Source organism: Podarcis raffonei, chromosome 1, assembly GCF_027172205.1.
Source record: "Podarcis raffonei isolate rPodRaf1 chromosome 1, rPodRaf1.pri, whole genome shotgun sequence".
Lineage (NCBI taxonomy): Eukaryota > Metazoa > Chordata > Lepidosauria > Squamata > Lacertidae > Podarcis > Podarcis raffonei.
In genome coordinates, this window is record NC_070602.1 from 121,477,277 (window position 1) to 121,505,268 (window position 27,992).

The following is a 27,992-nucleotide window of genomic DNA, read 5'->3' on the forward strand; positions in this document are numbered from 1 at the left end:
GGAGGGCAGATTTAATTTGCAACTAATCAACCCACTATATCAAAATATCTTGAACATCCACCCAGACCAGATCCCTTATATTTCTACCTGGAAAATCAATGTAGAAAAGAATCCACCGTGGCTGAAAGCCTGCCGAGGCGACGCCCCACAAAATACAATTTGTGCAGTCCAACCGGCAGGGAAGTCAGAAAAGCCCCCGGTGATATCAGAGCCGGAAGGAGAGGAAGGAGAAGAGGGGGAAGTCATTAAACCGCCGCCACCCTATGCTCCACCAACTGCCCCTCTAGCGAATCCCCCAGGCCCAGGGCCCCAGGACCAGGGAGGAGCCGGCCCTCAGCCTGAACCCTCCAAGGTTGATGAATTAGAGAGCGAAGAGGAAGAGAATGATGAGGAGTTTATGAAGGGACTAATTGAGTTAGCAAAGAAAGGAAAAATGTGGACACAGTATCAGACAATTGAGATTGCAACAGTATGTACAACCCTATGTGAAAGAAGTGGATGTTAGTTCCCATTTGTTAGCAGCAACCAGGGCGTCCCTCCATAAGTCCCATAAGGCACAGAAAAAGGGTGGGACTGCAATGATGCCTCTACGCAGAGTGTATGACCCACCAGGCCCCCCAAGACAGGGTGGGGAAGCACCACCTTGCACTTATACAGTCCAACATGTGCCTTTTTCAAGTGCTGATGTGTGCAATTGGAGAAATTAGAACCCTACCTTTGAGGAGAACCCAGATGATATTGCCATAAAGGCTGCCTTTGTAGCTCAGGCAGCGTCCGATATTCGCCAAAAAAAAAAAAAAATAATCCAGAAGCCTGAGGGGTGCATCGGCCATGGGCTGGAATAGATGTTGGAAATAGCTCAAACCACTTGCAATCAGAGAGATGAGGAGGCCCAGAGAAAAAAGGAGAAGTATCAAACAAGGAAGTTGATGGCATTACAGGCAGCCACCCCCACCCCTCAGGAAAGAGGAAATGCCCGGGGAGGAGGGCGAAGCCGTCTCGGACGGAATCAGTGCGCCATCTGCCGACAGGAAGGGCACTGGAAGAGAGAATGCCCTATTCTATTATTAGGAAGAGATTTGTTGGTAAAGTTGCAAGCCCAAATTATTTTTAAAGCCATCGGGAGAAGCCACAATGTCCATTATGTCACTTGGGGAACTGGTTGTGGAGGCACCCCTGAGGGAGTACTGGCGCCTCATGATGGTAAAAGAAGAGGAGGGACCCATCCCCGCCAGTATTCTGGAACAAGTGAACCCCCCAGGAATGGCAAAGAATATCCCACCAATAATTGTGAAGCCCAAGCCATTTGTCAATCCTGTTGCAGTAAATAAGTATCCCATCCCACGAAGGGCGACTGAAGGAGTGTGGGTGCATCTAGAGCGACTGCTCCAACATAGGATCTTGAGGCAATGCCAATCACAGTGAAACACCTCTTTTGTTACCAGTGAAGAAAGGAAGCAGGCTATTATCCTGATACCAGAACCAAAGAACTGCAGGGAACTCCGTGGCTTTCTGGGGTCTGCAGGATTTTGTAGGATATGGATATTTAATTACAGCATCATTGCCAAGCCTCTACATGAGTCAACCAGAGGAACTGAGAGAGACCCCTTTGTTTGGGGCACAGAACAACAGCAAGCCTTCGTGGATTTGAAGAAGGCACTACAGCAAGCCCCAGCGCTTGGCATCCCAAATCCTGAGAAACCCTTTACTCTATTCGTGGATGAGGACCAAGGGACAGCGAAAGGGGTTTTGTGCCAAAATTGGGAAGCTGGCAACAGCCAGTGGCATACCTATCTGAGCACCTGACGCCTACAGAGCAAGGTTTACCGCCGTGCATGAGAGCAGTTGTGGCAGTAGCCACCCTACTGAACAAAGCAGACAAATTTATTTTTGGCCAAGACACTGTTTGTGTGACCCCGCATGCAGTCCCAGCTCTGCTTGACATGAAGGGTACCTATTTCCTCTCCCAAGCAAAGATGATGAAGAATATTTTAGCAGGCCTGACCTCAAAGATGAAGCAAACCCCCACTGGCCTTCATGGTTTGTGGATGGAAGCAGCTTTGTTAAGGCTGGACAGCGAAAAGCAGGCTATGCAGTGGTAGCCTTGGAAGACCAAGTGATCGAAGTGCAGCCACTCCCGCCTGGAACGTCGGCCCGGCTGGCATAAATAACAGCGCTCACCAGAGCCCTGACCCTAGCAAAGGGACAGAAGATAAACATTTATAATCTAAGTATGCATTTCTGACTTTACATGCCCATGGAGCCTTATGGAAGGAAAGAGGTTTGCTTACCTCCAGAGGAAACCAGGTGGCCCACCCACAAGCCTTATTGAACCTTCTGGATGCTGTATGGGAGCCCGAGGCAGTGGCAGTTATCCATTGTTATGGACACAAAACTGGACTAGGAGAAGTGGCCAGAGGAAACCGACTAGCAGACAGAGTGGCCAAGGAAGCAGCCCGGGAGCCAGCTCCCGCGTCAGTTATTGGAGCACTGGTCCCTGGAAGGATCTTGAACACCGCTGATAAGCCAATATACACCAAAAGGAGAGGGACACTGCAGATGCCCAGGGGCTGACCATGTCCAAAGAAGGATGGTACCTTACTCATGATGACAGAATATGGATTCCAGAGTCCCTTTCTTGGCAGATTACTCAGAGATACCATGAGTCCACCCACATGGGACCAGATGCCACAACCAGACAGCTGAAGCAGTGCTTCTACATAGCCCACCTTTATCAACTGGCAGCCCAGATTTCCAGGAAGTGCCCGCTATGTCAAAAGAATAATCCCAGAACCGGACCCTTGGCTCCCCCGGGGATTCAGCATAGTGGAACTGCACCCATGGAAGACCTTGTTGTGGATTTCACTGAATTGCCCCGCTGTGAACTATACCGCTACCTGTTCGTGGCGATCTGCACGTATACAGGATGGGTTGAAGCCTGGCCTACCAGAACTGAGGGGGCGTCCGAGGTAACCAGGTGCCTGTTACGGGAGATCATTCCCCGCTATGGACTACCTAGGTCAATAGGATCTGACAATGGACCAACCTTTGTCCACTCAGTTCTGCAATGACCCCCCATGCTAGTCAAAATGTGCAGTTTAATAATTATGTGCAGTAATTCTCCCGAGATTTTCTCTCTTTCTAACAGGTGGACCCAGGCCCACTGCTGTTAAAGTTCCTGACCTCACCCCTTGGGTCCACCACACTTAAGTGAAGAAGGCTATTTTAGATTGGACAGTTACACCAAATCCTGATGATCCTCTGAAGCTAACCATCTCCAGAAGAGCGCCAGACAACCGCCCTGCTGGACAAGTGGATGGGAGGGACGCCCGCGGGCAGCGTCCCCAACGTAGAGACTTTTTTCCCAGCAAATTTTAAGGCACCGCCAGGACTTTTGATATTGGGGCCAGAACTCTTTGATATAGTCACTCTGTGTGTCAGGCCTCTGCAAGGGTGGATATATATTCCTGTGGGTATATGTTAATATATGTAGAGGGAGAAGCCCCTTTCGGATACAGTGTGTTGGGAAGAAATCATGAGAGTATTAAGCATCCACAAGGACAGGTGGGAAAATTGGTTAAGATAGGCTCCTCCTTAGAGAGGTGGGACACAACCTCCCAAGAAGCAAGGCAGCTGATAGAGCACGAGTATCAGTGGGCCCTTCAGCAATAAAATAGATATGTCCCAGATAATAATGTCAGCATTTCAGCCACCATTGATCACATGGAAACAATGATAGCCAGGAACCCGCTGAAAACTACAGGAGGTGATCTATGGGGTTGGGTATGTTCCTGGCTGCCTCATGGCAGTTGGCTCAGGCATATTGTGGTATTATTAGCAGGGCCGCTATTAATCCTTTTGCTTCTTTGCCTCTGTATACCCTGCTTGGTGCAATGCTTACAAGGTGTGATGCAAAAAATAAAAATAAAATATCATGGCCCTTATTGTTCTCCCCCAGGATTATAAACCCAAGAGACCAGGACGAACCTAGGAGATAGGTTGTCCAAAAGAAGAGGAGGGAATTGAAAGGGTTAATCTCAATACTATCTGCACCTAAGCTAACTTCTGCTTTTGTGGTTAAGCACCTAGCAAAAACCGCAATTGCAAGCTGTGAGCTACTTCCTCTTTGCAATTACTTGAGCTCTGCAAACCAGGAACTACTCTCTGCACATGCTCTTTGCTGCAGTAACGCAAGAGAAGAACACACGAACAAGGGAAGGAGGGGCGTTTAGCTAGCCATATGCCATATAAGGAAATAAGCTTAACCTTGCCAGCTGATTGGAGAATTTGAAGAGGTGGGAAGAGATGGGCAGACTCTCAGGTATAAAGATGCTTGTTTATTTGTATCTATGGGCCAGTCTTTTGGGAACGATCCCACTGGCCACCTCTGTGCACAGATTTCAATAAAACTTTTTTCTCCAAAGAAGAATCTTTCCTGGTGCTTTTTGCTCTCTCTTCGGCCCTGGGGACGCAGGCAAACGATTCCCTGGCAAGGATAAGGCTTCAGCCTTCAGTTTAACCACATCAGTTAGCAAACATGGATACATATGCTATAATGTTATTGTTTTAGTTAAATAAATTGTTTAAATTGTTATTAAGGAAATGATTATTTTTCTCCTTTTAATAAAGTACAGCAGAAAAGTTGTCCAAATATAAAGTTAACTTATTAAACCTCACAATAATTTCATAATTATCTGTCTATGCGTTTCTAATAGTATAACCAAATCAGTAATTTTTGATATAACTGTAAAAACCACTCCGAAAATTTATTATCCCAAAAATGAAACCTTCATCTGGTTGTAAATGTTACCAGCAAGAATGAGACTTTTTGTAAAAAAATCAAATAAAAAAAAATCAAGTCTTACTGACTAGTGATTTAAATCCATTTGATTTACATGAAATCCACCCTGCTTTAAAGTTAGGTCAACTGACATCATGGTGACATTAGGACAGTGCTTCTCAGTCTTGGGCCTCCAGCTCTATTGCCAGACTACAACTCCCATCATCCCTGACCACTGGTCCTGCTAGCTAGGGATGCTGGGAGTTGTAGTCCAACGACAGCTGGGGACTAGGGCTGGGCGATATATCATCCAAAACTGGTTTGAAGCCCATATCCATGATATTGCTTTCATGATTTTTGACCTGGCAATATATTGTGAATCATGATGTGTGCAAAAATCACAATCTGGGAAAAATCATGAAGCCAGCTCATGCCTCTACAAAGCTCCATCCTTATTTCAGACATCAAGATGTTTAAAGGTAAAGGTACCCCTAGCCGTTAGGTCCAGTTGCAGATGACTCTGGGGTTGCACGCTCATCTTGCCGGCGTTTGTCCGCAGACAGCTTCCGGGTCATGTGGCCAGCATGACTAAGCCACTTCTGGTGAACCAGAGCAGCGTACGGAAACGCCGTTTACCTTCCCTCCACAGCAGTACCTATTTATCTACTTGTGTTTTCCAACTGCTAGGTTGGCAGGAGCTAGGACAGAGCAACGGGAGCTCACCCCGTTGCGGGGATTCGAACTGCTGACCTTCTGATCAGCAGCAAGCCCTAGGCTCTGTAGCACCACCCACGTCCCTTATCAAGATGTTTAGCTGGTGATATATATCATGATGTTGAAAAACAGTTATCACCCAGTCCTACTGGGGACCCAGGTTCGAGAAATACTGCACTCACTGTTTTGACAGGTAGGCAGCACAGCCCACCTGTCTAAAGTGGCCCATGTGAGACGGGAAGGAACTAAGGATCCTGGTCCTACTATAGCATGGCCAAGATATGCAAGACTTCTGTTGAAATACAAAGCAGTAAATCTAAGCAAGTGGAACTTAAGGAGGCTGGCAGGTAGATTTCCACTAAGTGTACAAGCACTCTGAAGAGAAGATCCAGTAAAGCCATTCAGTTATAGTGCCAGAGACTTGTCTGCTTCACCCAGAGCTGCTACCCCCGTCACACACATCAATAAGTCCTCAGCAAAGCCTGAAAACATGAAGTGCCTGCCTCATCTGAATTGCTTTAAGTATTAGCAAGAATTCCCCTTGTTGAGATCTTACCCTTGACTCAAGTATGATCCTAATCCTTTCTGCTAGCTCATGATCGCTTTCATGTGACTATCACATAAGGCCGAACTTAAGACCATGCTTGGAAATGTAGTCATGCATCCCTAATTTCACATTCTACCTTTTCTTCGGGGGACATCGTGCTTGTTACGCAAGTCCCGGTTACCACTTAATGCACCAAATTCACCTCTCGTTCAGCACCATTTCTGAGAACCAGTACCAGACATTTCAACAATCCCATTGTCTAAAAAGCAATACACCGTTTTCCAGTTCTCTGTTGCTGGGGGGAAAAAGTGATGCTGCGTTCTAAGTATACAGGAGCAAGATGCAAGCAAACTTTCTGATTCTGCTTGATTTGTTCCTAGTTAAGTGAGCGGGCAAAAAACCAACTGCACGAATTCAAAAGTGCCTATCTTAAGGCAGGTTCGGAGAGCGTTGGTCTCGCCAGATGTTACTGACTTACAATTTCCTTCAACCCCAGCAAAGGTTGTAGTTCAGTTCAAGCTGTCGTTCGGCAACATCTGGAGGGCCAAATGTCCCCACACCTGTCTTACAGAAGTAACATCTGGATTTCCCTGCTCAAACACACACTCCTCTCCTATTCCTATATAGTGCAAACCTGCTTCTTATACTCTCCTCACAGTTTTCTTTCTTTCTTTTTTTAAGCTTGCAATGAGGGAATATTCACACATTACATTTTTGTTTGCTGTACGCCTTAGGTTTTTGTTTTAAGCCATGCCATCTGGAACTTTTAAGGCACTTGGAAACAGCAAGGCCAAAGGGCAGCCACTCTCTGAAGATTGGAGAAGGGACCCACATAAGAATATTAGGGGGGAGACAGTGGGAGCCTGGTTTTGGTTTTGCTTTTTTTTTTACAATCTTCAGAGGAGGACCAGACCATATGAAAAATGAACGGAAAATTTTAGCTGGAGTTATTTTGTACTCAGGGTGTGATGGCACTACCAGTGGGGGTAGGAGACAGAAGGAATCTACAGTACACCAAAACCAAACTTATTCAAAAAAGTGACTTACTTAAAATGTTATAGAAAATGGTATTGCTCTCTTGTGCAACTGTTTTCAGTTGCCAGTACAGAATCGGGAAATGGTAGTTACTCCAGAATAATGTACTCAAAATACATTGATTTGGGGTGCTCTTTTTATTTTTGATACCTTCATTTTGGAATGGTTCACTGCTTCCATTTTTCAAAAGGCTATGAAAGACACCTGAAATAACCCAAGGGAATCAAAATAGCAGCAAAAAGAAGTGGGAAGCCACCACATTGTGCTTTTTGAATTTTTTGTGCTGGCAATATACACAAATCATTTTCAGCTTTTTTAATCTTGTAAAAAAAGGGGGGAGTGCATAAACATTCTGTTGCTGTGTCCATAACCTAGGTTTAAGGGGCCATAGCCAAAAAGCTTTTATATCTCAGTTTCTAACACTGGTTAGCGGTGATCGTGACTTGGCCTAAGGACGCTACGACTGCCTTCTGCGTTTTCTAGCATCCAGAATCAATGCTCACAGGAAGAGGTATGGCTTGATCACATTCAACACCAAAGCCTTAAAAGTTGCTTTCACCTGCAACCATAAACTTATCCATAGCAGAAGAAATAAAACGCCATGTAATAAACATTTAAAATAGGGCACACCGGACCTGCAAGGGACTACATTTGGCAAACATCTGGCACATAGCTGCCAACTTACAGATTTGAAAATAAGGAACCAGCAGCCAAAATAAGGGACCTGCAGCCTCACCTGTTCCAGGCACTCCAGTCTTCCTGTCCTCCTGCAGTCTGGTCAAACTCATGCTGGTAGCTTCGAGAACACTGTCCAACCAACTTTGTAACCAGAGGTTCAACTGAATAGAACCTGAATCACATGCACCACAAGGCCTATGCAGCCTCAACTTAAGATGGCTCCCCAGCCTGGCTTTGCACTGCAAAGTTTGCAGCAGCACGTGCAACAAAATGGCATCCAGCATTCAAAAAACCCCTCAGCTTGCATTAACTAGCCACACACAAGGCATGCAAGCTCCACCCCCCAGTCGTTCTTAGACTTCTTATTGGGTGAGCAAAACAGCCAAGCAACACAGCTGGAGCCTTCCTCCTCCCTGGCCGGCAGGGAGGGAGGGAGAGGAGCTACTTCCTTTGAAATTTAAGGGACATCATTTGAGGAATATCCATCAATAAGGGACAGCGGCGGGACATGGCGCTGGAATAAGGGACTATCCCTTCAAATAAGGGACACTTGACAGCTATGATCTGGCAACCTCCCCCTACACCCAGCTACTTTTATCTCACAGCAGAAAAATTCCAGGCATCCTCATCTTTTCCCTTGCAGATAAAAGGACCTGGGTGGTGAATATTCTTAGTGGGAAAATGGCGGGGGCGGGGGCGGGGATAAAGTAAGATGCTCCCCTCCCCTCTCTTCAATTTACAGCCTCCAGGAAATCAGTTCTATAAAAGCAAAGCCATCCCTAAAAAGAACCACAGAACTCAATGCAGCATGTATAGTTTCATCCCTAGAAAAGTGGAAGACATCATGCAGCCAATCAAATTTGGTTTTGTGCTAACATCAGAAGTCTACCAAAACTATTCAGAGTTAGACCACAGTCCATAAACCTCATTTGCCCTCAGTGAAATTGTTATGCAACCAAATCAACGTTTCTGGCAAACTAAAGGATGGTTTGGCGCAGCATAAAAGCAGCAGCCTATCAGGGTGGAAGTGCAATGAACTGTTTGCACATTGGCTATCATTTGACAGCTGCTTCCTCTCAGTTATTGCCCTGTGTATTTTAGAAACAGGTCTTTTCTGTGCATCAGACCAGGGATGCTTTGCTGACTTCAGGTTGCAAGTTATATAAACTGTGTCTGCTAAGTAAGCATTAGATGAATTATGGAGACGCTGCAGGTTTTCATGGAGAGTTAACGGAAACTTGCCAGGAGTGAGTAATATTGTAAACATTCTGAACAACCAGTTCTAACACAACATATGGCTTTTATGGAATAATGATTCTTAAACTGACTCTCATGAATGCAAGCCAGACACAACATGAGTCTGCAATTCTTTCCGCTAATCTATGCTGAAGGGAGAAGGGTCTCTGGTAGTTGCACCCTTCTGCAGAACAATGGTTTTTTTGGGATGTTATCATGCTAAGAATATATACAATATAATGCTCTTGATGTGCATGCATATGTGCGTTTGGTTGAAGTAACATTCAAGTTCATCAGTTTTCTTTTTAACAAACGTTTGGGCGATACTGCCTCTGAACTGGCAAACCGTGGTTACTAGGATAGGAACAAACTAGGATCTGGAAGTGCACTATGAACTTGGTTTGAAATCCTGATTTGTTTCGAACCTGTTGTAACAGGAAACCATGGTTAATTAATCAAAAAAGTCTTTCATTACAGTGCAACAAGAAAGTCCTGATTAATAAGCAGAGATAAGTTACATCCAAATGAGGCCAAATCCTCAAGGTCAGGTAGTGAAATTTATTGGTTGTAGGGTTGGGACAGACAGAAGGAAGTACTTCTACACTCAATGAGTAACTTGCTGAATTCACTGGCAGAAAATAGATGTGGTGGACAGTAGTTTAAATAGCTTTTAAATAAGGACAGAAGTTAAGAAGATTAAGAACAGCCCTGCTGAATCATTTAGTCCAGTATTCCATTCTCACGGTGGCTAACCAGATGCCTATGGCAAGTTCATAAGCAGGACATGAGTGCAATAGTTCTGTTATGGAAGATAGAGCTATGAATTAAGCATGCATTAACAGCTAGAAGTTCACATGTTCACAGGCTCTGTACCTCAGATGCTGGAGACATCAAAAGAATCATCCCCACCAGGCAATGCTTGTAAGAATCCCAAGGGCTTTTTTTGCTGCTGCGCTACCCTGTAGACCACCTGATTTGCCTGGCAGCAATTTTGTTTTATTTTATTTATTTTGTCATGGGGCTGCCTGGCCTGGTAACAGGGCAGCAAAAAAATAAAAAACAAGGCACCTAGATATTTTGTTTTGGCACCCACAACCTAGGTCCCAGGAGCCATACAGCTCCTAGCACTCCTATCCCAGTTTCTAGCACTGCCCAAAGGTATCTTGCTGGCCATTATTGCCAACAGCGTGACAGGCTAGATCATGGGTAGGCAAACTAAGGCCCAGGGGCTGGATGCGGCCCAATCGCCTTCTAAATACAGCCTGCGGATGGTCTGGGAATCAGTGTGTTTTTACATGAGTAGAATGTGTTCTTTTATTTAAAATGCATCTCTGGGTTATTTGTGGGGCATGGGAATTCGTCGTCCCTCCATATAGTCCGGCCCCCCCACCAGGTCTGAGGGACAGTGGACCGGCCCCCTGCTGAAAAAGTTTGCTGACCCCTGGGCTAGATAGACCTTTAGTCTTTTGCAGAGAACGTATATTATGGGAGTGCAGAGGATTGAGTGACAACTACATTATATCCTCCATGCAGAAAGAACATGAAGTGTGATTACAGTGACTCTGCAAACCTGTTTCACTCAAATTAAATCAGTCTTATAGCACCACTCTCATTTGAAGGGGTCCAGTCCCTACTTGCTGGCATGATCTGCACATTTAAGGAATCCAAGCCACCAGAGCAGCTTCTCTTTATATGTAGCCCCTGCTTCAGAAGAACAGATTGCATGCTGTCTTCCAACTGTGGGTATAAATCACAACCACCAACATTTCTAATATGCCCTGCACTGTTATTTTTACATACTCCCCATCTCAAAGTCCACAGTACTGTATTCCTTTGCCCAGTTCATCTGCATCTGATTCTGCTGTATTAAAGGGGTCCTCCATTCTAATTTCCCTGTAAGAAACAGACCAAGAAACTATTCAGTTAAACAGCCCAGTACTTGATTGTTTAAAGTGGTTTCCAAACTGAAAAAAAGAACAAACCAATATACAGTGGTACCTTCATTTCCGAACGGTTCTGGGAGTCGAACAGACTCCAGGAACGGATTAAGTTTGACAACCAAGGTGTCACTGTATTACTAAATGAGCTGCTATCATCAATTATATTAGGGCAGAGAAGAGACTGGATAATGGTGTCTTCCCAAGAAAGACTGGGGTGCATTTGTTCTTCTTTTAAAAACAATGCCTTTTCTGACTCTATCAATGTCTAGACCTGGTTACTGAAGCAACTGCACTTCCTAAAAGTCTCTCAACACACATTTAAGCACATTAAGACTCTTATAAGAAGCAGAGTCAGACCCATGAAAACACCATCACAAAACCAGCTCGGGTACAAGGGGCCAATTTAATGATGATGTTGGCAATGACATTCCAGAACCGCCCTTCTTGACCTCAAATCAGATTATATCCTTGCTGAACAGAAGCAGCGCTTTGAAGTTTTTTGGTCGGTTCCTTACTGTAAAAGCAGAGATAGGAGAAAAGGGAACTTGGGAAGCAAGTCTCACTGACCTCAGCGGTATTTGCTTGCAAGTAAACATCTGCATGAGATGCGAGCGTAAATGCAACAGCATTCCTCATAACACGAAAGGTTCTGTTCCAATACGCTTTCGCTAAAACAGCAAAGCCTGAACTCGTGCCAACCTCTTTTGTGTTTACAGGTTAAAGTAGTACATGGAAAGCTGAAGCTGCGCTGAAAAAAACACAAGATCAGGAGTTCTTTGTCAGCTTTCTCTCTCTCTTTTACAGGAGGGTCATCAACTCTGAAAGACTTACAGTTGCTGTTCCACAAGAGGAATATAGGTCAGGACCCAAAGAACTGTTGGAGCTAATTCTATAAGCTTAAGAGGACTAGGTTTCCCTGCATCAAATATGTTGGGGAGGCGGGGGGATGTTGCATGGCAAGGTGGCTGGAGAATTTCCAAAGACGTTTGTCATTTATCTTCTCAAGATGAGGAAGTCCCATTAATGAGTCAGATCCAATTACTAACGTTTCTGTTTACACATTCAACATGTCTTATTCATTCATTCATACATACAGGGAATGCTATGGCATAACCAGCTGGGATAAAATAACCTTTTTTTTACTTTGTCTTGCAGGAACTAACTGTTCCTGGGGATCTGACCTGACTATACGACCCTGGTCTTGGTGACTGTATTAGGCTGTATTTTCCATAGAATCATAGAATTGTGTAAAGGACCACGAGGGTAATCTAGTCGAACCCCCTGCAATGCAGGAATCTTTTGTCCAGTGTGGAACTTGAACCCACAGTCTACTGACTGAACTATCCCTGGAATGATGTTGGATTGCTAATTTTAATAATATGGCGTTCTCTATTCTATTTTATGTGAACTGCCCTGGGTGGAATTTTATTCTTGAAAGGCAGTATAGAAATTATTTTACTCAAAGAATAATAATTAACTAAATAATGAACCCAATACAAACTGCCAGCTGAAATGGAAGAGCATATTTTAAACTGGTCAACATTTTAAACAGTAAAAAACAACAACACTTTAGTTTGGTTAATGCTGCTAATTAGCTTCAAACTTTTAAGATTTAAAAGAAATGATGGTTTGACTGGAATCAAAAGATAATGGGTAGAGATTACAGAACAGCCCGTAATAATGAATTCAGAAGATTTGACCAGAGCAAAAATAAAAGATTTGATGTATTTTGGTATTAATATGAGAGTGCTCTGAAGATTTCTAATGCATACAAAAACCTGGATGGATGTTGCAAACTAGAGTGGATAAAAACTGGTGCACTTTTAAAAGCTAAAATTGGGAGTTTTAAAGAGCTGTTCCATTATATGTTGCTTTTTAACAATGGTGTGAATCCTGGTTTTGTATAAACATGTTAAATTCTACACTTCTCTCATAAAACTGAACTCATGAATCTCAATCAAACACACTGGGATGGACACAGATTTGTCTGTTCAGGAGAGGAAGGCCGCTTTGCGTGCAGAAATGGCATTTTCTGACAGTGCAAGAAAAGAAAGTAAGGCAGAGGTTTTCAACCTTTTTGGGGTCCACAGCTCCCTTGACCAACTACCTTTTTTCTGCAGCACCCTGTGGGACTCAGCTCAGTTACTCCACCCCTTGCCTACAAAGCTGGAAGCCCCTCACCCCTTTTCAAACACCCTCCCCTTGTGGAGTATTCCCTCAACCTCCTCTTCTCCCCTCTCCTTGGGAGTCCTCTGGGCAGCCGCAGCTGCCGTCCCTGGTCTCTGAGCTGCCCCTCTGTCCCCAAGAGAGGCGCCAAAGAGACAATGCCCCACAGGGGCCTGGGAAGAACCCCCTGGCCAGCCCCAGAGGCACCATTCGCCTGGGGAGCTTGTAGCCAGGGCTGCTACAACAAACAGCTGTGCAAGCCTTTGGGAGGCAGAGACCTGAGAGGGCATCAGAGGAGGAGGGAAGGAAAGAGGGACAGAGGCCAGTGTTGCCCGCAGCACCCGGACCATCACTGAAGGCACTCCAGGGTATCATGGCACACTGGTTGAAAACTGCAAGGCAGTCACGTAAATAAGCTCACAAACCCACTCAATGAAAGCCTAATTCTCCATGCAAACAAAAAACAGTATCTGACCTTCAAGCACATGAAATTATAGGCAGATACAAAAAGTCTCTAAGAGGATTCAATGGTGTAGTGAAAAAGGCACTTGGGATGCACAACCAGAGATATCGATTGTGTTGCTAGATAGTATAATTCCTGCATTTGGTTGCAAGCCAACTTGCTTTAATTGCCATAGCAACAGACCAGTATGCACTTTTGCTCCAGAAATGCATGGACTACACTACGGGAAACTTGTTATAAATGTTATTCCCACTATCCCCACCTGCTGATTTAAGGCTGCAATCCTGTACCCACTTACCTGGGAGTAAGCCCAGTGAACTTAGTGGGACTTAGTAGACATATATAGTATTGTAATCCGTATAATCTTAACTCTATCTACCCTGTCTTAAACTTATACAAATATATTTTAAAATTGTTGTATTACAGAGGATGGCCTTTTTTTTATAAGTAGCAGTGTCTCTTGAAACCCAATACATTTTGTAAATCTGCATTCTTGTGTATGGATTTGAAAACTTTATTAGATCAAAGATAAATTATACTTTGTTATGTGTTACTCCATCTCTATGTCTACATTTTAAAACTCCTTTTAAAACTGGCAGTAGTGAGCAGATATAGTAGTAAAACAGAAATAAACAAAAACAGAAATAAACAGAGCAAATCCTGTTTTCACTTCCCAACTGAATTATTTTAATATAATTTAAAAGGATATTTCTATTAACACATTCCATATTTACCGCATTCTGATCACATCCATTACCTAATTAGACTATTACAACTTTTAAATAAGAAAAACCACATTTCTGTGTATTAGCATTACATGTACCACAATATTATCCTCTTGAAAAAGCAACATGTTTACGTTTGTCCATAAGTAAACTAAATACAGTTTAGTTTTGTTACATTTTGAAATGTTTTACTCACGGTTTTTCGCAAAAAGTTCTAACTCGAATTCTGCACAGAATATGCAGCCGTTTGAATAAATCAATGCACTTATCTATCCTTTCCCCTCAACTCATCCCACTAAGAGCATTTGTCCACTTTAATTCTTAACAATGCGAACCCCTTCACAAATTCTTCTCAGTATTATTCAAACATATCATGTGCTTGGAGAAGGGTTTTTTGCCTGAAGTCACCACACACAAACCAATGAACTCATGTAACTTCACACTTCTATGATTAAAGAGTATAATTCATTGAACATGTATTTTATACGACTGGCCGGATTCAACTAAACTGTTGCCCTAGCGGAAGTCAACTATCAACTCAACATAATGCTGTATTCTACCCAGTAAGTTATGGGCATTAAAGTTCCACAATCAGGGTTAGAAACTCTTGCTATATAAGCGAATCGCCAAATGGCACCTTACCCTAGGTCACCACATTGGTATGTCTAGGCTAGGGCTGGGTGATATATTGATGTATCATCCAAAACTGCTTTGAAATCCATATTGTGGTATCTGTCTCTTAACTTTTGACCTGGCAATATATTGCAAAATGAACCATGGAAAGAGAAGTAGGGAAGTCACAGATATCTTAAGGATGCAAAATGAGTATCTTAAATTGTAAAACAGAAACCTTAATACCAATTGTATACAAAAAAGAGAGAATCAAGCCCTCTCCTATCTACACAGCCCAGCCCTAGGTCCCATGTCTCAGTTACACTGAAATCAGTGTTCAAATGCCAGGTGCATTTTGCACCTAGCTATTGGCCAAGTGAAGATGCCTGGGGACTAGGATGGGGCCTGACATCTCCACCATCTGGTTGGCTGGCACACAACAGCATTTATTTATTTATTTGCTGCCTTGATATGGCGCAAGTCAGATTTTACTTAGAGCTGACAATATACACAATTCATTTTCAGCTTTGTAATTTGTTGGTTTTTTTAAGTGCCTAAACATTCTGTTAGTGCGTCTGAAACCTGGGTTTAAGTGAATTGGACAGAGTCTTTGTTCTCTTGGGAAAGTTACAAGGCCAAATTGATGTTTTGGCTATAAATGTTACAACTCTGGACTCAACTGTAAACAATATCATGGAACCCGATAAGGATTTGAATCAGGAAGTTTATCCAACTGAACAGAAAGAGAAACTTGACAACATTGAGAACTTGGAGAAGGAGACATATGTTGTCCCTGAAGAAAAGGAAGGAGGAACTGTAATTCTGCAGATGATGAAAGAGGACTTGAGGTTTGATATGATGGCAATGAAGGAAAATAAGAACTTGATGTGGAAAATCTGGCCTGAATTGGAGATGGAAAAAAGGAGAGATCTCCTAATGTGGAGATCTGAAGACCTAAGGATTACAAATTTGCTTAAGGTGGAGGTTGGAGCCTTGGGGACATTTGGTTTTGAAAGGAGGAAGAAACAAGATTTGGGCCCCACCTTTAAGTATGGAGGACTGGTTGGAAGAAATATGGATCCTGAAGGGCCAGAGCCTCTCCGAGATTTGGTGTTTAATTTTAAGGACTATCAGAAAAACCAGCAGAGAAGAATTGAGAGAGAATTAAGAGCCTCGGATGTGAGGTCTCCAGGCTAATACTAGATTAAGACTGGTGGATATTTGTGGGGGACTGAAACCGGGAATGGGGGGTGTGGGCTTGGGAATCCAAAGGGTACATCATTATAATGTGTTTTTGCTTTCATTTTGTTTTGGTAATGTGTATGAAATTTGGGAAATTCGTGGAAGGGAATCTGGGTCGACTTTAGAAAGAATGTTTTAAGAATGTGTATTGAGGTACAAGTGTTGATGTTGAAGTTTGGATAAGGTAAAATTGGTTTGTTTTAAAACGGACTAAATTAAAGGAAAATAAGGTTAGCAAAAATAAATTGAGGAAATAAATGAAAGAGGAAAAGTAAAATAATAACATGTTAAAGAAATAGGTTAAAAATTATGGATAAGGATTTGCTGAATTAATAATTTAAATTGGAATACAAGAAAGGGGGGTATGAGGAGGTCAGGGAAATATGTTATTGGAAAATAGATTTTGTGAACTTTATGTGATTTTAATTTTCTCTGCTTCTTGTTTTTTTTCTTTTTCTTTTTGACCTTTTGTCTTTTTTTATTGTATTAAACTCGAAAATCTTAATAAATATTTTTTTTAAAAAAATGAAACCTGGGTTTAAGGAGCCATATGGCAAAGGTAGCTTTTATAACTTGGTTTCTAACACTGACTGAAATGTAACCAAAATGGCATATATAAGGTTGTGTCCTGTGCCCCATTCCTGTTCCAAGATTAACAAAGTCAAAGCATCATATCCACTGCAGAATCGAGATTTTAAAAATCCAAAGTTAGGATCAAGTATATTTCCTAGTTAATAATGCTATATATGGGAGTTGAATATACTCTGATTTATCTTAAATGAAAAAAGGACAGGATAACTTTGGGGCCAAGTTTTTCCTTCTTTGATTCAAGCCAACCGCCTTATAAGATACGTTTAAATTACACATTTCAATGAGAAACTGGCATAGCATCCCACAAATCCTTAAAAGACGTTGGAATGTGTAATTACCTAAAATACTGCTTAACACAGGACAATTATGGTCCTGAATGCCTTAGCTTGCTGCATTCCACCTCTTCGCGCTAAGATCCAAAATACAAAGTTGAATATTTGATGTATGACATAGCAGAAAACGAGATAAAAATTATAAATGTTCACTTACATCCCCATAATTGCATCCAGGGAGGCAAGCCTTTATGTTTTATAGCTTGTCTTTGCCTGAAGATAGCGTAAGTGGATATATTTCACCCCCAAAAGCTGTATGCTTAGAAGTAGCGAGATGAGCTTCATGGCTGAGTGCTCATTTGCCCCATCTCCAGAGCTAATACCACCCAGGATTTCATTGCAAATTCTGGATATCCTCTGGGATTTTCAGTATGTGAGATTTAATAACTTCATGCAGAATTTGAATTTTCTAGAGAGCCAAAGCTTGTTAATATTTAGCAATTATGGGAAAGATTGCAATTACAGAAATATACACTGGGCACCTGCTCGTCCTTTCTAATCTCCAATTTTCACCATCCTACTAACATTACTTTATCCTCACCTTCCTTCCTCTTCAAGTCAATAATCTTTCAAAAAAAATTTAAACATTCAATTTTCATAAACAAATTTTTATGTTTAATGCAGCTTGACTAAAAATCTGAATACAAGTATGTTAAAAATAAACTTGGTAGGTTTTCTAGATGGCTACTGTTTATAAAGATGTGTCTTTAAAACAGCCTACCGCAACCTGGTATCTACCAGATTATGATGGACTACAAATCCCATCATCCCTGACTACTGGTCATGCTGGCAGGGCTGATGGGAGTTGTGATCCAACAACATCTAGGACAGCGCCGGATCTTAAAACAATGGCCACACGCACATGTAGTGTAGTAGCAGATAACAGCAACATATACTTGTTTCTATAGGAGCTTATTCAATAATAGACAAGGCATCTGTATTTCAGAGACGTCGGCTGCGAGCCCAAGGTATTTTTGCCATAGCCTTTGCCAGCCCTGTTCCAAGCAGGGCTTGCTTGTGTGAATTAACAAACTACTTGGAAAACACACATACACAAAACCTTATAAAAGCATGTCATTGTTTTGTGCGTGCCACAGGCATCTGCTACTAGGAATCTTGGGACAGCGGAGATTCCCAAGCACTCCTTAAATAGATGTGATCACAACCACCATATTCAGTGCTGAAGGGCATCAACAGTCTCGAGGCTTTTAAAAGATGATAGTATTTGCATTAGAAGGGCTCGGCTTCTAAGAAGAAAAACCAATGTGAGTTTTCAGGAAATGGGATGATACTCAAATACAGTGGTACCTCGGGTTACATATGCTTCAGGTTACAGACTCCTCTAACCCAGAAGTATTACCTCGGGTTAAGAACTTTGCTTCAGGATGAGAACAGAAATTGTGCAGCAGCAGCGCAGCAGGCCCCATTAGCTAAAGTGGTGCTTGAGGTTAAGAACAGTTTCAGGTTAAGAACAGACCTCCAGAACGAATTAAGTTCTTAACCCGAGGTACCACTGTACCATTAAATATGTATTCTAAAGGCTCATCATTTCAGTTTCTTCCAATTCAATTGCACATTTATAGCAACTAAAGCTGAGCCCGCCTCAATTCCATTTTTTAAAAAAATAAAGACAGAAGGTAGCATATCATTTTGCTTGCACGTTTAGTATGGGTACAGACATAACGTAGCAAGAATGTCAGCAGGCATAACAAAGAGACACAACTGTGTTAAAATTAGACTGACATCAGCAACCTAAGGCTGAAATCCTATGCACTCAGCTGGGAGTTGAGTCCCACTGAACTCAGTGGGTATTCCCTTACAGGTAGACATTAAGGAACTGCAGTAAGCCAGATTGGTGGGGCAAAACAACTTATTAACTAATTTAATTATTCACGTCATAAATTCTTGCTTAGCTTAAGATGCATTACGACTGATTGAAACATGCATGCACATCACTCCAATTCAAGCTGAACATGTATACTCCTGCCACTGAATAGCACTGTGCTTAAGGCAAGCAGATGTTAAAGAACAATGGCAATTTCATACAAGCGAATCATTGCTCCACATCACAAGGCCTATTATCCATCATACATACATGAATTTCATCTAGATGTCTGATCATTTCCAAATCGACATCATGTTTCTGTCCTCACACACTAGCTGCATTAGAGTACCTGTGGTAAATCATAATGAATAGGTTTTCAATGCCCGATCATTCCTGCTTCCTTCCTGTTAGCACTGGAGAAAAACCAACCATGATCCCCAACTTAAGTGTTATGCTTGAACCAGAGCGCATTATAATTTGTTTCACTCAAAACAAGCCATGATCTGTAGTTAAGTTCTTTTGGCTTAACTCATTGTGGCTTTTTTTTAAAAAGTGGTGGTAGTGAAATAAACCACAATTCCTGATGCTAAGCCAAGAAAAGCTGTCCCCACCCCCCAGCGCTAGTGGGAGGAGTGAAACAAGTGGGGGCGCAGAGAGTGTATGTCCATGTCTTGCTTTTTCTTTTTGCTAGCTTTTTTTATTATAAATAAATTTGGAAACAAGATACATAAGAGAAAATGGGATCAAGTCATCCCTGGGCTCCTTTGGGAAGAAGGGCAGGATGAAAACCTAATAAATAAAACAATAATTCCCATCAGCTCTGTTTTCTTTTTGTTAATGATTCATTACAATGTTAAAACAAACAGAAGGTGAAATCCAAGTTGTACTCAGAAGTACATTGATTTAAATGGGTCTACTTGGAGTATGGTCTAGTTGAATATCAAATAGAAACTTTATCCTTCCAAACATGTTTATAAAAGTTGTTATTTTATGCATCATGGTTTAATTTCAAAAAATCATCAGAGCTCCAAAGGGCTTTGGGTCAAATGCTCTGAAATAGCTCGTTAACTTTTCAAAGCTGAATGAAGTTGCACTGTATTAGCAGACCAATGCCTTTCCATTTATTTTGTGCTCCAGACGTGGGAATGGAGGTCAGGAGTCTGAAATCAGAACTGTATACAAGCTTTGTGGTTTTTTTGGTAGAATCAACCATTGTGTGTGCACGCGCACACCCACACCTTCCTAGTCTATTTTTGCAACTGCAGAATCAGAGCACTTTTTCATCTGTACAGCTGTATGAATTGGCTTTGCACCTTGGAGTGCAGCATTTTCAAATTTTCATGTAGAAGCAGCTTGACTTTGACAGATTTTTTTTCTTACATATTTAAATTTGCTTTAATACACTGTCTATACACACTGTAATTACATTCCCGCTTTCAGGCAAAATTGGGGAAATCAAGTTAATTTTCTGTTCAATACATGTTGTGGGAAGACTAAGTTGCAATATTCCAATCTTTATGGAATCATACTCCGTAGAAATCAACAAGCAGTTCCAAATAACTGACTTAAGACATAACTGTAACGTAGGCTCCAGTGACACAGACATTTACTTATGTACAGTGGCTGGAATCCTGAGTTCTATGCATATGCCCAACAGCTTTCATGCATGTACTACGTTCTCCAAATTTCTCATTATAATTGCAGGTCCTTGTGTTTGATTTTAAAGTGTTTTAGGATGTCCTTTGATTTTATGAGGATTGCAAGTGCTGTGGAAGACGGGGCTTAGGTTCTCCTAAATGCAGATATAACCTAGACCCATAGTATTTGGATCTCAGGCCAACCCCTTTTTAAACCGTATGACTGCTTTGTTGCCATAATAAGAGCACCATTATTTTTTATGAACATCATCAATGTACATGGTGCTTTACAGCTCCATAAACAAAGAGGCCCTGTGCCATCTAGGCAGAGGTTTTCATCTAGGCAGAGGCATTATGAATGAAGCCTTGCTGGTTATCTAAATCAGTAGCCACGAAACTTGCTATTAGGAACATTACAAATAATAAATTGTTAATTTCACCCACCTTGGTTTTAGGATTAACAAATGTGAAACACAGAATGGTATGGATCCTGAGAACTGTGGTTAGCATTTTACATGAAGCATTTCCCCATCTTTAATACAGTGGTGCCCCGCAAGACGAATGCCTTGCAAGACGAAAAACCCGCTAGACGAAAGGGTTTTCCGTTTTTGATGTGTTTTGCAAGATGAATTTCCCTATGGGCTTGCTTCGCAAGACGAAAACGTCTTGCGAGTCTTGCAATTTTTTTCGCTTTCCCCCCCTTTTTCTAAGCTGCTAATAGCCTTTTAGCCGCTAAGCCTTTAATAGCCGCTAAGAGCGCTAAGCCGCTAATAGGGTTGCTTCGCAAGACGAAAAAACCGCTAAGAGACCTGTGGAACGGATTATTTTCGTCTTGCGAGGCACCACTGTATACTTTTCCAATATATGCAGACACTGGGTAGCTTCCAGAACAGTTTATTGAGCACTCATCCTGACTGCTTTTGTACAAAGTTTGCAGAGAAATTAGACACCAGCTATTTGATGTTGTTGTTGTTTAATCGTTTCCGACTCTTCGTGACCCCATGGACCAGAGCACGCCAGGCACTCCTGTCTTCACCAGCTATTTACTGAGCACTTATTCTGACTTTTTTTGCAGGGAGGTTACATGACATTGTGTCAAATGTTATTCCCCACTTCCAGCACACTTCCCCATCACTTTCCTTATCAGAACAAATCCACTTTTTAAGTACTAGGTTTGTTGTTCAAGAGCTCCAAATTCAACTTTTAATGTACAACCAGAACCTGCTGGTATGGGACTGAATCCCAGCTGAAAATAGTAAGCCTGTAAGTGCCTCAGATAGCTGTTCTATAACCTGGCTTGCGATTCAATACTTACCTTCTCACCTAGTAAGAGTAATAATGGTCTGCGGTTCAGTACCAAAGTAGCAAGCAACCTGAACCTAAGCTTTCCCTACATCTCAGGAGTGAGGCCATTTGGCCCATGAGGCCATTTCCCAAAACCATGACCACCTGTCCACACCTGATATCTTATGTGACTGTTAGGTATAAAGGGCAGGTAGGGATGTGGCCATCAGTGCATAATTGGGAGCCTCAAAATATATTCACCAGCTGAGCCCTGGGTACAGGAGGCAGTCAAGTGATTGGCAGTTAAGAGTGAGTTTCCCAGGAGGAACACTGTAGCACAGCTTATCCCAGCAGAAAGCAGAGCTTCAAAGCACCACTTTTCAGCAGACTGGTGGTTAACTTCAAGCCCAGGAAAAACTGGCCACCTGATGACATAGCAATCAGCAGGATGACACACCCCATCCACCATTCAAAATGGCCCACTGTGGCTGGTAGGTAGCGGGCTCTAGGAACTGGTTCACTGGTTCAGTTCCACACCCGTACTATAACTTATGTAAGAACCTGAACTATGTGTGCATTTCTCTAGATCATTTTTCTAGTGGCAAAGAGCCAGGAACCCTTTGAGGATTAGAAGCTTGGCCAAAGTACACTCATTATCAGTACTGCATATATGTGTTCTGGGTCCTCATCTTTTAGCCATAATAGTCAGGACAACGTGCTCTGAGGCAGAGGGAACAAACCAAGTGCTCAACACCTTATCAGTGAGAAAGGCAATGGTAGGAATGAAGGGCAAGGAGGTTAGGCAAGAAGGGCAGGAAATGGGCAACTATTGCCAAACTCCCTAAAAATAAAAGTCTACAAAATGTGCAAAGCTGCTTTGGGAGATGTATGTGCCCTCCTGAACCATGAAAAATCAATATGCAGTACAGAGGTGTATGCAAATTTCCCGAGCCAGTTCAACCTATTCTTTCATGTCCAGCGTAGTAACACTGTCTGCCCAAAGACCTACATCATAAAATGTCAAGATTAAGCTCAGTACACAGAGGCACAATTAAACTTTTTATTTGGGAAAAACAGTTATGAAAAAAGAAGGAACAGAAGATGCCCAGATGGTAGAACACTGCCCACAAATCACATTTGTTTGTTAATGTGCTTTTATTAAGCAAACAGCTTGCTGAAGCTGTTACAGAAATCTCTTTAGTACAATGTTATGCAGCCTGCTCCTACTCAGGGTTACCTAGAAGTAACTCACTGTGTTCAATGACAGGGCGATTTAGGATGCAATCCTACACTTATCTGGGAAAAGGCCCAATTAGCCGACAATCTAATGAACACTTACATTAAGATTTACTTCCAAGAACTCACAGGATCAGGCAGTGTATACTTTGGGATTAGAACAGTTTGTACTAGCATCTTAACTTCCACTTCACATTCCCTCCCTCTCCAATCAATATTCATTAGTACATCAAATATTACTTGTCTAGTAAGATTTATGCTACAATCTAGACTACGTAATCTGTAGCTCAATTCTGAAAACCAAGTCTGGACTAATTTCTAAAAAGGCCTAGCTACAGAAGGTAGAAAGCAACTTATTAAAAACTCTTCCTGACCCTGACAGGTGCATTTAACAAATCATAGAAGATATTTTGTCCTTTTTTGCTGCCAAGTGCAATATTAGCAGCATCAAATGGGGCCGGCATTGCAGGACTTGACAAAGACACCCCACTTTATACTTTTTTAAAGATCTACTTAAATTTCTTCCCTATATTAATAGTTCAAAATCACACACATACAAACAGCTGCTGTACTGACAAGGGGAGTTTTGTTTTTAACAGCACATATTGGTATACGCAATCAATTGTATTGTCACTTTTTTAAAAAGTGCCATTTGTATGCCACTTTTGTTAAGTTTATTAAAAAGATGTCAGCCGCATCCCTGAACACCACAGTCCTGTTATGTCATTGCAATATTTTGCTCTACCAAAACACGCCACAGCCTACTTTCCATCTGCAGCAACTTGATCACAGATGCCACAATTCACCCAAGGAGAAGCAGCTACCCTTGCTAGGATTGGGAACAAACATGCACTCAAATGAAGTTAGCCTATTTGCACTGCACTATTTGAATCAGGATTCTTGTGTAACTAACCACACGTTAAACACACTACTAGAGCAGGACTGGAACCAGTTGTCCTTTTTAGCACTAGTCTTTTCACCGCATCCAGGTTAGGGCACCATATTTTGTGGTTTTATATTTTGATTTTGTTCTGTGATCTACCCTGAGACCTCCAGGTGTATGGCAGTATATAAATTCTAATAATAATAATAACTACTGAGGCTCATTTTCTACCACCAAGTTCTTTCTTCCCAATCAGTGCTGCTGCAGTTTAGCAATATCCTTATGGCGATTTATTTCAGTGTGGTTTTGTTCAGACTTTTTTTAAAAGAAAAATTGGGGTGCAAGACACTGAAACAACTTCATGGGATGGGAAAGCAAGCCATTGCCCTTGAAATCTGGCAAAGACAAATTCTTGGGCGTATGCTGCGTTTCCCAACTTCGTTGGGTCCACCGATTCCCAATTGGTCAGGTCAAGCAAGAGACCCCAGCCAGAAGCAAAACAGCAGCTTGATCGTTTATTGAGAAGGGTTCAAACCTCCACACCTCGGAGAAGAGAAACAAAAGGTGGACAAGGTTTTTTTAAAAAAAGTTCCCACGGTGGCGGGCATCCCAGCACCAAAGATACTGTCACACTAAGGTGCGAAGCGCACGCTGCAGAGAACCCAAACACAGCAACTTAGAAGACCTTCAGGGCAAAGAAACCATGGGCAGCCACAGTGGGTTGCTGTTTGTTTTTTCTTTTTCTTTTCCCCAGTGCTTTGCCAACCTTTCAGTGGGGTGGGCCAAAGGGATTACCTACCATGAGCCCCGAGAACAAAAGAGGGCAGCAGCAGCAGCACCCGTGGGCCTTGCACCCACCACCAACACGTGGGCCAGGCCCGATCGCTTAAGCCCTGCAGCTGGAGCATGTGATGGGAGAAAAGAGGGGCGGGCGGCGCGGCCACGAGGCCCACCGATGCTGGCGGCGCCCTCTCCTCCCCGCCATCCCCTCAAAGGAAAGCAGGGGGAAGAGAAGGGCGAACCGCCAACGCCGGTCTCCGAATCGGAGAACCACCGCCGCCTCGGGAGCAAGAGCCTTTTGTCTGCTTCGCCTTCTCCTCAGCCACACCTGAGGAGGCAGCTTACAAGAAGCAGCAGCAACAAAGAGGCCCAACGGGCGCTTCGTCTCTTCCCCCCCCCCGCCATTGCGAGCCCCCCACCCCAACCCGCTTCACCTGAGGGGAAGGATGAGAAGGGGGTGGCGGGCTGTGTGGAAAAGAACCCCCCCCCGGCCAACACAATCCCCTCACACGCTATCCTAGTTTCCTTCCGACGCCCACCAAGCCCCCTTAGCAACAGTGTTGGGGGGGGGAGGCAGCAAGGCGACGGCGGGAAACGGCAAACCAACCCCGCCTCATTTTTCTCCACAGGCTGGCGAGGGGCCTGCCCCGCCGCGCTGCGGATCCCAGCTACACCCCCCCCCATGCTACTCTCGCCATGTCGCCGCCGCCGCCGCCACCTCAGAGCCGGCCGGCCTTTATGGGGGAGGGAACGCGAACCAACGGGGTTTTTATAGCTACCTCAGCTCGAGTGTGCCGTGTGCATCTCCCTCTCTCCGCTCGGTACCAAAAACCGCCGGCGCGCGCGCGGGGTGCCGCCTCCTCCTCCCACTCCGCAGTGCTGCTGCTGCTCCTCCTGCGGGTGAGCTTGGCTTGGGCTTTTACTACTTTACTACTGCCGCCGCTGCGGCCTCGCGCGCTCTTACGGCCATTCACCAAAGCCTCTTACGCCGGGCGCCGACCTCCCCGCGCCGCGCCGAAACCGGCTTTCTCCTCCTCCTCCTCCTGCGCCCGCGCGCGCTACGCAATTTTCGCCGCCCGATGCGGCGCCGCAGCTTGCCCTACGCGAGCGGCGTAGCGGAGGCAAGGTTGCCGCGGCGCATGCGTGGTGGGGGCCAGCGGCTTCCTGGGCAGAGGGGAAGTGGGCGTGCGTGGGGCGGTGGGAATATTTATATATATATTTGTTGTAGCTTCTGTCTTTATTCGCTACTTTTTTTTTGCAGGGCTTTTGGTGTGCAAATGAAGGTTGCCCGGCCCTCACGTGGCTCCCTGGGGAGAAGGCGTTGGGTTTTTGGAAGTTTAAGCCATTGCAGGGTGGAGCAGGAAAAAAGTGGGGAACTTGGTGCTTACCCAGGGCGGGAGAGGGAAGAGATTAAGGCCCGGGCCAGTAAAGACCCTGCGGCCAAGATCCAGAGTTCTGCCCTTGGGAATTAAATCACCTCCCATTTCTTCCTTCTCCCCGTCCCCGCATTTCTTTCACTCCCCAAAAAGAGCCAAAGACGCTGAAGCACATAGAAAAATTCAATACACTATCTATGCAAGCTCTGCCATTCAGCGAAGAGATTTCAAAAGGTTCACACCTTGGTTTAATGTGGAATAACGTGCACAACATTGTGCTTCCTTCATAACCCTCCAAGGAAAAGAGGAACGTCCCATTTTATCATCAACATCGTTTTATTATATATACCCCACCCATCTGACTGGGCTGTCCCAGCCACTCTGGGCAGCTCCCAATGTAAACAAATCAATAAAACATTTGTAGGGATATTGCGGAGTGGATAGTGAGGTCCGGAGGGAGCACACTCTCCACCAGCAGGCAGCCACAGTCTGCCTGCATGCGTGACCCTGGGGTGCAGGAAAAACTCGCCCTCAGACAAGTCATGGCTGTCTGGAACATCGTTCCCTATGTCTGACCTTTTGCGTTCTCAGCAATCAGCGGTGTCCTGTCTGTAACCTTTTCCCCTGAGACCTTTTTTCTCCTTCGTCATACACTGTGCAAGGGGGAAATGACGCTGTGGAAACTGGTGCCAAAATAACTTTGTACGACCCCACGATCTCGGGACGGAAGATGTGTAAAGGTCACAGGCCAAAAATGTATCTGCCTAGCTTGCATATTTGTCTCAATAAAAGGAGGCTCCACAGGAATGGCAGCAGCTTGCTTCAGCCCACCTGTGCGCAGCTCACATGATGATCAACACCTGTCTTGGGCCTTCACTTCAACATTAAACATTAAAAAAAACCCCTTCCTTATACAGGGCTGCCCTTCAGATGTCTTCTAAAGGTTGGCTTGGGGGCCACATAAGCCCATCTTCTCCAACATTTCTCAGATGAAAATACGGATGTTTTAAGGAAAAGCGGGATGTTCTGGGATCAAATCAGAAACCAGCATGGCTTCTGTGGGACACCTGGAGGGTCTGCCAGCAGCGCATAAAGAAGTTCAAGATACTGCGCAAGCTCTGCCACTCAGTGAAGAGATTTAAAAGAGTTCTTGGGGCCCACCCACACCTCGTCTTAATGTGGAATAATATGCACCCCTTGTGCTTCCTTTAGTCCCCCACCCTCGTCCCCAGAAACAGCCTCTGTCCCAGACTTTCTCCCTGCTAAATCCAGAGTTCCCCCTAGCCTTGTAGAATCTGAAAAGGGCATCCACTGTGCTTTAAAAGTGCTCCCACCAGCTTTATCTGTGGTGGTGGGTTCGTTGTTGATGTGGAGTTCAAAAAAAGCAAATGGTGCAAAATGAGGAGAATGGTAACTCCGGATTAGAATCACATCTGAATATAACCTGCTGAGGTGTGGACTGCCAGGGGACAAATCGGTTACATAACATACGGATTTTGTGGGCAAGTGGAGATGGGCCCTTAAGTTTATTAAGGGGTGGGAATGCTCTTTGACACTCTTATGTCACATTCAGAAGAGCACTACCTTTTATAATCCTGTTTAATGTGTGGAGTAATATTACCACCAGCGGTTCTCTGTGTGCGATTATGTAAATAAAGAGAAATATAATTGGCAAAATGGGTGAGAATCCTGACTTTATCGAAAGACTTGAGCAACTTCTGCCTCCTGCCCTGTTTTCTCCTGCTCAAAGCGGGCAATAAAGCGAGACGTTCACTGAGTCTTTAGTGGGCCTAAAATGTTGCTTATAGGTTGCTATTGGCATTAAGTTTTAAAAGATCAATTCTGCAACGCTGGAAATCCAGATACTCTGTCAGACTGATTCACGGACTGAGCATTCACAAATGTATGAA

At 43.6% G+C, this 27,992-nt stretch overlaps 1 protein-coding gene across 3 annotated transcripts in view; it reads right to left on the bottom strand.

The window, feature by feature from the left end:
* SLC39A10 (solute carrier family 39 member 10) overlaps positions 1–25,635 on the bottom strand; it is a 58,017-nt gene extending 32,382 nt beyond the window's left edge. For 2 of the 3 annotated variants that reach the window (XM_053360510.1, XM_053360500.1), the window contains exons 1-2: positions 25,486–25,635; positions 19,157–19,217 (exon numbers count right to left, since the gene is read on the bottom strand). In XM_053360510.1, the coding sequence (XP_053216485.1) occupies positions 19,157–19,183 (27 nt within the window). In that variant the 5' untranslated portion in view covers positions 19,184–19,217; positions 25,486–25,635. The remainder of the gene's footprint in view (positions 1–19,156; positions 19,218–25,485) is intronic. The other variant, XM_053360519.1, reaches the window with a different exon arrangement.
* Between the last annotated feature and the right edge of the window lie 2,357 nt (positions 25,636–27,992).